This window comes from Dama dama, chromosome 19, assembly GCF_033118175.1.
Source record: "Dama dama isolate Ldn47 chromosome 19, ASM3311817v1, whole genome shotgun sequence".
Taxonomy (NCBI): domain Eukaryota; kingdom Metazoa; phylum Chordata; class Mammalia; order Artiodactyla; family Cervidae; genus Dama; species Dama dama.
In genome coordinates this window covers 6,591,118-6,604,301 of record NC_083699.1, presented here as the reverse complement: position 1 = coordinate 6,604,301, position 13,184 = coordinate 6,591,118, and the positions used below count along the sequence as shown (strand labels likewise).

At 38.5% G+C, this 13,184-nt stretch overlaps 1 protein-coding gene across 21 annotated transcripts in view; it reads right to left on the bottom strand.

Annotated features, from left to right (window-relative positions):
- Positions 1-13,184, bottom strand: part of MBNL1 (muscleblind like splicing regulator 1) — a 209,834-nt gene that overhangs the window by 31,299 nt on the left and 165,351 nt on the right. For 16 of the 21 annotated variants that reach the window (XM_061168162.1, XM_061168142.1, XM_061168161.1 and 13 more), the window contains 2 exons: positions 10,241-10,411; positions 9,075-9,185 (listed from right to left, as the gene is read on the bottom strand). In XM_061168162.1, coding sequence (XP_061024145.1) covers positions 9,075-9,185; positions 10,241-10,309 — 180 coding nt within the window. In that variant the 5' untranslated portion in view covers positions 10,310-10,411. The remainder of the gene's footprint in view (positions 1-9,074; positions 9,186-10,240; positions 10,412-13,184) is intronic. The other 5 variants (XM_061168150.1, XM_061168152.1, XM_061168156.1 and 2 more) reach the window with 1 other exon arrangement.

Here is a 13,184-nt window from a genome sequence, read left to right as displayed (position 1 = left end):
TCTACAACAGACTCAGCTTACTAAGGAGAAATGAAGTCTGAAAAGAATACTCCTAAAGATGTGCATTATGATTGTTCAAGGAAATACATACAGGAACACTGAATAAATGCTATAAGATAGATTTTTCTGCCAGAAAATGCTTTCATGAATATATGAGAATGGTTTCCATTTGTTGATATGAAAATTTATATGTCAGGAAATATATCTGTTCTTGAGTAAAATTAAATAATTTACTTGAAATTTACTTTAACAATGTGCTTTTTCATTTTTCAAAGCATAACCTAGCACAATTTTCCACCTTACTGGTGGTATATTTTCAACCTCCTAAGTCAATGGAGTTTTCATTCTTGATGTTTAATCTATGTGTAATAATAATGTTTGTTTCAAAAACACAAAAACAAATGGACAAAATGGATCCTGTTCTTTAAGGTAATTTTAAACAGTTTGTTATCTTTACCCTGCAGTAAGGAACAGAATCATAGAAAGTTTTTTTTAGAAAGAAAGGGACATGAGAATGTAGATAATTCTTCCCTCTGATAGGAATAAGAAGTTAGATGATCCAAGAGTTTATTTAGTACTCAAGAAAGTTTTACAGAATAAGGTTTTATGCAATCAAGATGTATATGTTACAGAAATAATTTTTATAACTCAGCAATATCTTAAAAATAAACTCTTTATCTAATTTGGCTCTGACTCATCCTGTATTGAGAAGAATAACATAGAATTCAAGTATTCCTTTTTTCTTAAGGCAGTGGTTCTCAATTACCAGTGATTCTATCTCACAGGGAATATTTTGCAACACCAGGGGATATTTTCGGTTGTCACAGCTGGGGGGCACTATTGCATCTAATGAGGAGAGGCAAATAATGCTGGCAAGTATCCTTCGTCACACAGAAAAGCCCCTCATAACACAGACTTATCCGGCCTAAATGTCAATAGAGCTGGGGTTGAAAATCTCTGTTCTGACAGCCTTCTCTTGATGTCACAAATTGTTTTAGGACAACATATTTGCAGCTAGCACATACAGTCTTAATCACAAGACCGTGTAATAGAGAAAAGTTAATACAACTTCTGATTCACTTGGGAGAAGAAAAGGTCTATCACCGAGTCCACAGACATCTTCAAATTAAAATAATTACGCCTCCCAGTGTGTTGGTCTGCATGCCCTGGTTAGCTGCCCTGTCAGGCTGAGGCTCTTGATGAAACAGCCTAAAGTCACACTCCTAGTTCCCAGATCCATCTCTGCCGAAGGCAGCTACCCACTGAGAACAGAAAACTGCCGGGATCCCAGATATTAACAATCAATAGCCTGTCAGAAATGGGGGCCCAGAGCAATCTCTCAAGCCCATCAGCGCGACTTAGTCAAATAGCAGTTGATTTGATGCTGCTCCACTGCCTACCGGCTGCCAAGGCAGCGCCAGGACAAGAGCTCACCTGCACCGTAAACACATGCTGAGCTTGGGTCTCTACTCAGAATTATTCAGACTAAACTTACACCGTTACAGATTATCAAATGCAATATGTGACATGTTCAGCCACATGCAGGCTAGCACTCTAAATTTTCTCTTAGACATTTAAGAATGATAAGTAATTTAGCATAGTAGACTAAAAAACTAGCTTAGAATATGGAGAACAGAAGCCAGTCAATATTAATTCTTGCCATGAATTAATATGTATTTCCAGAGAAGGTATTTTAAATGTAAACTTCAGAAAGTAATTGAGATATTTATGTCACTCTGCACAATCTACTAAAATTATTTAGAAGCAGGGGTCAAATTGGCAAACTCATCTGGAGGCAAGAGAGCCTTCTTAAAAATTTTAAGAAAATAAGATCAGTGGCCAATAAAATTCAGCTTTGTTAAATATCATTGAATAAAACAAATTTATAATCTGCAATACATATAAAATAGCAGTTCCATAAGACTTCCCTGGTGGCTCAGACGGTAAAGCGTCTGCCTACAATGCGGGAGACCCGGGTTCAATCCCTGGGTCTGGAAGATCTCCTGGAGAAGGAAATGTCAACCTACTCCAGTATTCTTGCCTGGAAAATCCCAAGGATGGTGGAACCTGGTAGGCTACAGTCCATGGGGTCGCAAAGAGCTGGACACGACTGAGCAACTTCACTTTCATTACAGATAAAAGAACACTTTCATTAGATAAAAATACTGATTTTACAAACTGGCAACAATTTTTCCACTGGATTGTCTCTATAGAGTTGTCACATGAATTGACTTTCTGATAATTTAGCAAATGTTAAGAACTTTAGGGTACTGTCCCCAAGTAAAATCAGTAGCAGCTTTCAAAATTCTAAAACATCAACCGTGCAGCAAGCATTATCTCAAATTGCTCCCTCTCCAGATAAGTAGCATTATTTGCTAAACAGGCAGACCATAAATAATAATAGCTCTATACTTCGAAATTTGATTCCAAAAGTTGCCCAAAACACATCCCCAGCAAAGCGCAACATCCCTTCACTTCTTCTGAGCTTTTGTAAATTCGTTGTATCTCTTTTTCAAGGAGCACGGTGCAGGAGGCTGGCCCCACCAGAGGGCCCTCATCAGACTAGCGAAGCGCCTGGACTGTGGTACGGCCAGTTCTCTATTCCAAAAGCCATCCTGCTGAGTTCAGCAGAACTGCAAGGACTGATCCTAACGCAACGGTATTATCAAGTAGCATCCTATTTTCTCCTAAGCATCCACAGAAAAATGTGTAATTATGTAACTGGTGCATTTGATCCTGGCTACATCCTTGTTATAATGATTTACAGATATCTTTGTTCCCAGAAGGCGTAAGGAAGGTTGCTTTATGATTGCCTTTTTTGCCAGTGAATACCCTCAGCAGAGAAAAACAAATGGCAATCTTACTAATGTTGGTGCATTTATGGGCTAATCATTTGTTTTAAATGAGACATTTGATTCCATTAAAGGTAATCAGGCTTTATTATGAATGAAAACATTATTCAATTTCACGTTAGGACCCTAGTTAAATGTGTGCAAACATGATTATTACAATAATTCTATTTATTTTGTGCCAGGTATTGTGCTAAGTGCTTTACCTGTGTTATTATATTTAATCCTCATAATAGTAGAAAATAAATTCCTTGGAGCAAACAAAAGCAAAACCTCCACTGCTTCTGTGTCAAGGACGAGGGGAGACACATTTAGTTCACTATTAAGTCCCCAGAACTGAAAATGATGCCTAGTATACAACAGGCATTCAATAAATACACACTGAATAAGTGTTTGAGTGAAAGAATGAATGAATGAAAGGGTGAATAAACTACAGCCTTATCAGGTGGATACTATTAGTTCCATTTAGCAAATAAGGGAAAGGGTCCACAGAGACTATGTGTGTACGGTCACAAAGGACAGCATGGAGATCTGTGACTTGCACATCGGTGTGTCTGATTCCAGGCGGTTCTGAAACCAGATTCTCAATGTTGGCTGCCCGCCAGAATCACCCGGACAACCTGAAGCCCAGGATGCCCTGGTTAAATAAACGCTCCATTCATCAGAATTTTCTAGGCAACAGTATTTTTTTAAGCTCCTGGGGAAGTCCGATTCCATGTACCATGAGGTCTTCTACTATTTAAAACCAGAAAGGGGTCCAGTCTTCAGAGTCTATATGAGGTCTCTAAGGACACATGTTTCCTTACGGCTTTCTGCTTCTGAACATGGGTTTCCCTCCACAACAGAGGCTGATCCTGCCAAGCCCAAATGCTTACTAACTAACGAGGCTCCAAGAATCAGGACTCTTTCTCTTGGTGTTTGTCCTGGTTCATCCACAGCTCCAACGATGAAAGGAATGTTCCTGCCTTCAGTCCCTACATAACTCCTCATCACCAGAATCCAGTGCTGATCACTAAAGTGTGTTCACTTAACCATCTCTTCTGCCTGGGCTCTCAGAGTCTCACACGCTGTGCTTGTCTACTAATATATCCAGCATGTGGCATCTATACACATCTCTACAAATATTTGCTTAACCAATATATTTATGGATTTGCTGTTTTTCTCTGCCACAAAAACTAACTAGCAAATACATTAAATATTTTCTAGTACACATATCGGAACACTTAGATTTAGTGTTATTTTCTCCCAATCTCAAATTTTAATAATTAATTTCTTTACTATGCTTGTTTAACATTTATTTTCAAGTGTCACTTTTTTTTTATATTGAACTAAGCCTCATTAACATACTGTTACCATGCTGTAATCTTGCAAATATCATGGGGTTCCTAATTTATTTTATTTTAAACACTCTGTGAAACAGTGTTTGCATACAATGTTTGCTATTTTTAATAAAATGGAGGGAGTATACAAAATAGATAATACATAATCAGTATGTTCTGGGATAGAGAACACAAATTTTAAGTCAAGAGTTTTCTAGATTTTATGGGTATGTATGCGTGTGTGTCTTTGTGAAGATCAAACTTTTAAGCAGGGAAGAACAAACCTTTTTAAAAACTTAACAGCTCACAATCAAGGTGTACAGAGCCATGTTTCTGGGTAGGTACAATCCTGTACAAAAGCTATAAACAGTCTCTAAACAATTATTTTGCATGTAAACACAGAGCCAAAAGCTAATGGGAATTATCAACAAATTCACATCACAGTGTATTTTTTTCTAAGAAGGTAGCATATGACTGGAATAAAGTGAGAAATACTGTCTTAAACTCCGCTTCTAGACTGACTTGCTGACTGGACAAATCATATGACCACTTCCTTTATTCTGAATTTCACATTATCCTTCAAGCACGTTCTCCTGAAGTAATAAATACTTAAAAAAGCAGACCCACTTCTAGTCCTCCACACAGAAAGATATTAACAAACACGGGCTGGTGCCTAAGATTCAGGGCCCCTTCTCCAGCTGCTTGAAGAAGCAGAGGCTCCTTGACATAATCAGGCAGTAAGACGGGCAGGTTGGATGCAATAAGGCTCAGGGTGACTGACCCGGAAACATTTTACCAGAAGTACTTGGGGATAAAGCAGCCTTATCTCAACCGCTAGTTGGATAAACTAGAAAGTAAAGCACTAAAAAACAATTTAAGAATTTCTAGGTGTTCCTGGAAGTGTGACAAATGACAACTTCAAAGCTTTCAGCAACCAGCTGACAAAAAATGCTTGGACATGAAGTGACAGCAAAGGCAAGGTGACAGGAACAGCAAAGGAGCTTCTAAGACTTTAGCTAAATCCAGTAACTCTGAACCTCTCTGTCCCTGAGAAGCAACAGTTAGAACTGGACATGGAACAATAGACTGGTTCCAAATTGGAAAAGGAATACGAAAAGGCTGTATATTGTCACCCTGCTTATTCAACTTATACGCAGAGTACATCATATGAAATGCCGGGCTGGATGAAGCAAAAGCTGGAATCAAGATTGCTGGGAGAAATATCAATAACCTCAGAAATATAGATGACACCACCCTTATGGCAGAAAGGGAAGAAGAACTAAAGAGCCTCTTGATGAAAGTGAAAGAGGAGAGTGAAAAGGCTGACTTAAAACTTAACATTCAGAAAACTAAGATCATGGCATCTGGTCCCATCACTTCATGGCAAACAGATGGAGAAACAATGGAAACAGTGACAGACTTTACTTTCTTGGGCTCCAAAATCACTGCAGATGGTGACTGAAGCCATGAAATTAAAAGACGCTTACTCCTTGGAAGAAAAGCTATGACCAACCTAGACAGCATATTAAAAATCAGAGTCATTACTTTGCCAACTAAGGTCCATCTAGTCAAGGCTATGGTTTTTCCAGTAGTCACGTATAGATGTGAGAGTTGGAATATTAAGAAAGCTGAGCACCGAAGAACTGATGCTTTGAGAGTTCCTTGGACTGCAAGGAGATCCAACCAGCCAATCCTAAAAGAAATCAGCTCTGAATATTCATTGGAAGGACTGATGTTGAAGCTAAACTCCAATACTTTGGCCACCTGATGCAAAGAACTGACTCACTGGAAAAGACCCTAATGATGGGAAAGATTGAAGGCAGGAGGAGAACGGGATGACAGAGGATAAAATGGTTGGATGGCATCACCGACTCGATGGATATGAGTTTGAGTAGGCTCTGGGAGTTGGTGATGGTCAGGGAAGCCTGGCGTGCTGCAGTCCATGGGGTCATAATGAGTTGGACATGACTGAGCATCTGAACTGAACTGAACTGAGGCTACTTTGAATTCATGAAATGCATAGGGAATTCGACATGAGTTCTGCACTTCTAAGTGGCTAGTGTGTGTACCTTCAGGGCAGCTACTGTGGGAAATTATGGACAGTCCAGGCCAAGCTTTGGGAGCACAGGGTAAGTCATGGGAGTGGGCGTGGCTGGGGGCGTCTGGAGCTCAGGTACAGCCCTCAAAACGCTGCTGATGCAGACCTCTTCAAGGGCAATGCCAAGAACCTGGAATCGACAGAATTTCTGAAAAGCATCTCTCTGGGATGGACCAAAGAAATATAAGAGATGCCTCCAAGTTGTGAAACCTTACGTGCAATCTGTTTTTGGCTACTTAGCAATTTCTTGTTAGATTACCTTGTATCAGAGAGTGCATGACAAAGTAACAGCATTTTTTAAAGTATTGTGTGTGTGTTAGTTGCTCAGTCATGTCCAGCTCTTTGTAACTCTATTAGCCTGCCGGGCTTCTCTGTCCATTTCTTAAATCTACTTTAAAAGTATTACCTAGGTAAAAAAAAATCCAAAATCACTATTTTTTAATTTGGATAATTAAATACTCTAGGTCCTCTATTTATCTTCAAAAATCATACAGCAAACTATTTGCATTTTTATTAGTGATTGAGAAATGACAACACAATTAATACCAATTATTTGATGATTTACTATGATCAATTTAAGGAAGTAGACACACAGATTCAATTACTTATTTTCAACTACTTGTTTTCTTACGAAATGGGAATAATCATATAGTTGGTAGGATCTTGCAAGTAATATGTCTTGTTAAACTTTTCACTATATGTTGAAGAAGGTCAGGGATTTTTAATGAATCAACCAAAGACCCAGAGTGGGTCGGTGACACGTCTCCACTTGGTGTTTCTACAACCTGGACGCCAGAGCCTGAACGGCCTGGGTGAAAATCGTGGCCCCACTACTCCCTAGCTATGTAACTTGGGCAAACTAGTAGATCTCTGAAGCCCTGAGTCTTCATCTCTAAAGCTGGATGATACTCCCTACCTTATAGTATGGTTGTGAGGATTTATGACACAGAAAGCACTGAACGCCTTAAATGCCCTCAGAGTTCGGTAATTACTGTCCCCCCCACCCTGCCAATGTTATGTTCTCTTTCTGATTCATGGTTTGGCACATTTCACTACAACATAATCAAGTCCATGAAAACAAGAAACTCTCCTATAAATCCCACCATTTCCAAGATCAGTCCAGTGTCGTGTCCTGGAGATCTTAAAATTTATAGACCTAGTTCTCTCAAACTTTGTGAGAAAATGAGCAACTAAACTCGGAGGCATGCTAGCTATTTCCTGGTCCCAACAGTACCCTCATGAAGTCCCCGACTACCTCACACTATGCTGCAAGTCTCTGGATGGTGTTCCGGTTCCCAGTTACAATTCCTTTGGAGTCTGGGATAGGTAAACTACTGTGAATTTCTGTTTTTCCCAAGTTTGGGAAACTCCTTCCTTCATTAGTTCTTTCACTTAATAGCAATTTTTTTAAATCTCTGTTCCATGTCAGGAATAACACTAAATGCTTATGAATTTGATTAGACCTTCATAGCTCCCTCCTCTTTTCACGTTTCCCCCAGTAATGGTTTGGGGGTCACACTGGTTGGCCACAGAGAACTACAATGCTTTACCTAATTGACTAAAAACCCTGCCACTACTTAAGACATTCCTGATACTGCCTAGGTTACAAACCTGCTCACAGTATTATCTCCTCTGATATCACCACTATGTGCGTTGGATCCAAGCTTAAACCATGTCTGTACACCACCATCTATTCTAATGGCCATCTTCTTTTGAGTGGCAACCTTTTTCCATATTTCCTAACCTTCCAGCCCTGTTGTAATTCCTGTTTGTAGGCTCAGCACTAAAATTCCAGTAAGCAGCTGGTTATGACCATCTCTTTTATTTCTGAATCTCCATATGATTATCATCATCAAAGCAGGGCTTGCTACAAGAACGATCAGAGAGTCTCAGGTCGGGTTTTGAAGGCATATTTCCTGGAGTAAAGCCTTCTCCACAGTCATTAAAAGCCCCAATGTTTCAAAACTGAATAATCAGAATGACTTCTATACTCATTACAAAAACGTCACTCTGAATGGAGCCTATTTTTAGACTATGATCTCAGGATGCCTTTAGCAGAAGGGTAATTCCACATTCAAATCTAGTCATATCAAGGAAAATTAACATAAAATCTGAATGGGCTCACAACTAATAAAAATAAATGCTTTGTCTAAGCAGAGAATTTTCCAACAAAAACACCACAAAATGAGGTAATTTTTCTGGTTTCAGAAACCTGCGATTTAGTGATCTCATAAACAACACATGTTTTGTTAACAGTATTTCAAAGACACGAGCAGAAATGCTGTTTAGAGTTTGTCACAGGATTACGCATGTGATGAGCCTGGAACGGCCTTGAGAGTAAAACTCAAGGACTGCCTCAGGAGACGAGCCAGGACTCCACAGTGCGGAGCTCTCTGCCGGGACCTGTCCTTGTCGTCTGGGAGCCACACTTGCTGATGTCAGAGGTGCTCCGGGCCCTGAGAGGGAGGAGCCTGCCAGTAAGCACGCTTTAAATGTTTAAGCAGAACAAAGTACCTCACACCAAGGAAAGATCTTACATCAATTAAAGCAGCAGCCACCCCACGGATTTATCACATCTTTGAAACCATGTGAGAGTCAAGTGTAAGAGAACTCTTGTCCTACATTTTACGCTAGAGAGAAAGAGACGACTTTTTTTCTTAACCAAATGGAAATCTTCATGCTATCCACACAGACATGTGAAATTAACAGATGTCAAAGAATCAAATTTAAGATATCATATTGTTAACTGAGTTCCCAACAATGGAAAAAAATATATCAAGTGAAAACAGAATTATAACATTCTCTCACCTCCACTGTATAGTATTGATAATTGGTATCACTGCCGATTGGATTTGGAGATCCCTCCCACCTCGAAATGCAATCCCCCCCTCTTTTTTGGAATGATTGGTTCATTAAGTTCTAAGAGAGAATAATAATTACATTGAGTTCAGGTGTTAAAATGTACTAGGAAAAAAAATTAGTTAGCACACATGCTACAGTTGCCATATCAGAAAAACGTGGGTCTTCACGTTTCTAGGACCCCATAATATTGCATATAAGTCAGTGACAGGAATATTCCAATTATTACAAATTTCAACATGCATTTAAATACAAAATTACTATATCAAAATTAATATAAAAACATCTTTTGCAACTTAATTATGACATTAATCTCTTACATTTTTGTGGATAAGTGTGAGTAAAGGTTATTAAAGTCATATGTCACATATACCCTCCCCCCAAATTCAAACAAGCAAATAAATAAATATGCTCAGAATCATAGGTTATCTACCTACACTGTTCAATAAACATCAAATCTGTGTGACCACCTAGAGTTTATAAAATTTAGCTTTTTTTCCCTAAAAAGTCCATGGAGTTTCTGCCTCTCCTGATTAGTTCCCTGATGAGACTTCCAGATCTATGATATGGATTCACCACTGTCAGAATTTTCCTAGCATCTGTAACTACCAAATAGTTTCAATTCATAATAAGTTTAAAAGAATAACAAAGACTCCTTTTCAAGAAAGAGAACTAGATAGATTCTCTTTAATGAGAGAGGGAAAGGAAACACTCAAAATTAAAGATGATTTACACCAATTTTCAAAATGACTATTAGTGTTAAAAAGATAGCCTGAAAATGCATCTAGACTATAGTAATGAGTTTAATGGTCATTTTTAAAAAGACCATGGTACATCTGCAAGTCACAGGACTTGATTTGAAGAGAACTTGAGGGGATAAACATCCTATCATGTCAGTTTTCACATGATCTAGCCAGATGATGAGTAACTTCACCGTGTAAAAACTGTTCCCAGGGAAACTGTTTCCAGGGTTTGACTGATAGTCTTGCTGGAAAATGCTAGGCAACTGATATTGTTCCCTGTGTTCACTTGATCTAGTGCAATCACCAATTTAACACTGAACCTGAGCATTCAGCAAGACAAACTTAAGGAGTGAGAACTAGGAACATGCTTACCACGGGCTGTAATGGGGCACCAGGCATCATGGCATTGGCTAGTTGCATTTGCTGGGCCAACATGGCCATGTTCTTCTGCTGAATCAAGTTATTGCGCCCATTTATCTCCAACTGTGTTTTTAAGTGTGGGGGTGGATGAAGATATTTGCAGTTCTCCCTGGAGCAACGACCCTAAGTAACGAAAGCAGAAAACATCATCTTAAAAGGATAAAATCCACAAACCTTAAAAAAAATTCATAATAATACAAACCTATCACTTGAATCTACCATGAGTCTTTCACACAATGTATTATCCAATGACTTTATAACACATTTGAATAAGTAATGAATTCACTCAAGTGTATTATCAATGCAAGGTATTAAGACATTTCAAAAAAGTTTCAAGCTTAAAGAAGATCCTGATTTAAAATATTAGCACTAATATTTCTAGATTTAAGTTTAAAAATCTACAAACTGCTAGGGTAATATTAACACAGAATATCAAATAAAAATTTTAGGCTCTTTCCTTAATGTCTCCTGGCTAACTTTAATAAACCCGAAAGAATCATGAAGTTTTACCATCTATTTTAACTTGTACTGAGTTGTAAGGAAATGAACTTACAGGATTCAAGGCACACCGTATCTTCAGTAAAACACCTTTACATATATCTCATAAGAAGTTAAAATTACTACTAAGCTTTATGAGCCTATAAAGAAATGTATAGATGAAAGGGAGGAAATTCCTACATATTTCCTGCTGAATACAGAGATAAATAAGTATAATGAAATATTGGTGAAAAATGCAGCCTTTAATCTTTCAGCAATAAATCTAGTCTCCATTACCTAAGAACTGTAAAACAATAGAAACAGATATGTTTACCCTTCAAAAACCTGTAGCATAAAATGGAGAAACAAAATAAATTACTATAAAATAATAAATATGAATATACATTTCTTTTGGGATGATTTTTCTCATCAAAATATATATAAAAGTCTATATTATGAAATACTGTTAGGGACAGACCCACTTATATCAATACAGTATTGATAGCAACTTATCTCATTAGTTATTACCTCATAATTTCTTTCACCAATAAATTTAGTTAGAACTGTTTGTGAGGATTAAAAAAAAAAGACTTAACTGAAGCCATCAATCACCTTCTTGAGCTTTCTTTGATTTTTCTAAGAAAAACCTATCTGTTTACCATAATTTGACCTTGTACTGTAAACTGGCTCAGAAAACTGATGTGAGAAAAATCTGTCAGAATTTTAATTTTAATGACCTATTTCGGGCTTATTTTGATTAAGGTTTTTGGGAATAAGTTTATCCACAGGTGAATATCATAGGATACTGCCTGCTCTGTTAACAAGCATTATGTAATAAAGCATTACTAATAATATTTCAAGTTAGGAGGCCGCAGAGAAAAGTGGTCAACGGCAAGGACATCACGGGTCTCAGGATGTGGGGCCGAGGCTGAGCTCTCTCTCTCATCAGCTACATGAACTGCACAAAACACTCACTTCCTTAAGCCTCAGGCTTTTCATTCATTTCAAAATTGCCATATAACCCACGTGGCATGTATGCTAAGTTGCTTCAGTAGTGCCCAACTTCTGCGACCCCATGGACTGTGGCCCGCCAGGCTCCTCTGTCCATGGGGTTCTCCAGGCAAGAATACTGGAGAGGGTTGCCATGCCCTCCTCCAGGCGATCTTCCCTACCCAGGGATCGAATCCATGTCCCTTATGTCTTCTGCATTGGCCCTATATAACCTACACTATATGGGGAAACCCTATATGACCTATACCAAAAGTTTATTTTGAAGATTAAAAAAGATAATGTATATGTCACATCCTCGGCCCTGCCCAGTGCTCTTCAAGAAAAAGGGGAAGGTCAAAAGCTGCTATTATCACCACCCCCAGCACATTGTAAACTGTATACACAATAGCAGAAAAACAAAATACTGGCATGAAGGTAACTTTTATACCATTAATCACAGCTATCGATACATTCACAAGTAAAGTACCATGTACATATCTCTGATTTATTCCATAGGAAATCACCATGCCTGATACCTGTTGAGATCATGAGTATGTTATTAGTTTAAAAGCATCTGGATGCAAAACAACTTTCGCAAAAACAACGCTTCAAGTCACAAGACAAAGCATAGTGAATGACTGGCCAACCATGGATGACACATGGTCTGATATCAGAAATATCCAAGTTTGGGTATTTTAGAGAAAATCTACTTTTTCAGTACAAAGAATAACTTGGTTCTAAGAAAAATTCTGGTTATCAGTATCTCCACATCATATTTCTTACTAAGATTGGACTTATTTAAGTGCAGATAAGCTGGGTTATATCCACTCAGTTAATGTCAGTTCACTGGGATCACCTTCTATAGTTCTGTAAATTCCATAAATAACCCAGAGACAGCCCTGGGCGCTGAAAGCAGTCTTGCAAACATGGACACTGGTCTTCCCCTCTCTTCACCCTAAGGCCTCCCTGGAACACAAACCTCTAGGGCCCTCCAACCTACAAACACAGCCTACACTGAAACAATAAAGGAAAGAAACTACGTGCAAATCACCATATGTTCTGGATCACTGCATCTCAAAACTTTTAATAAAAACTCAGGCCCTTTGGTTTGCCTTCTGTCTTTACTACATGTACTCAGGAAAAATGTCATTCCACGACATTTATTACACTGGCTCCCTTTCCAAGCTCAGCTTGACTTGAGTGCATTGGAGCCTTCCTTTCAAAAAGCTATGTAGGTCCCAAAGAATCAACTGAGAACATTTTGTAGAAAAGGTATGCAGACTCCCTAGCCTCTTTCACACAGAGTTTGTGGCAACAGACCTGGGGGTCCAGGGATCTACATTTTAACAGTATTCCAGGTTATTCTGATATAGCCGGAAACTATAAACTACAATTCTGCAAAGCTAGGTGAATTTTTCATTGACATCTG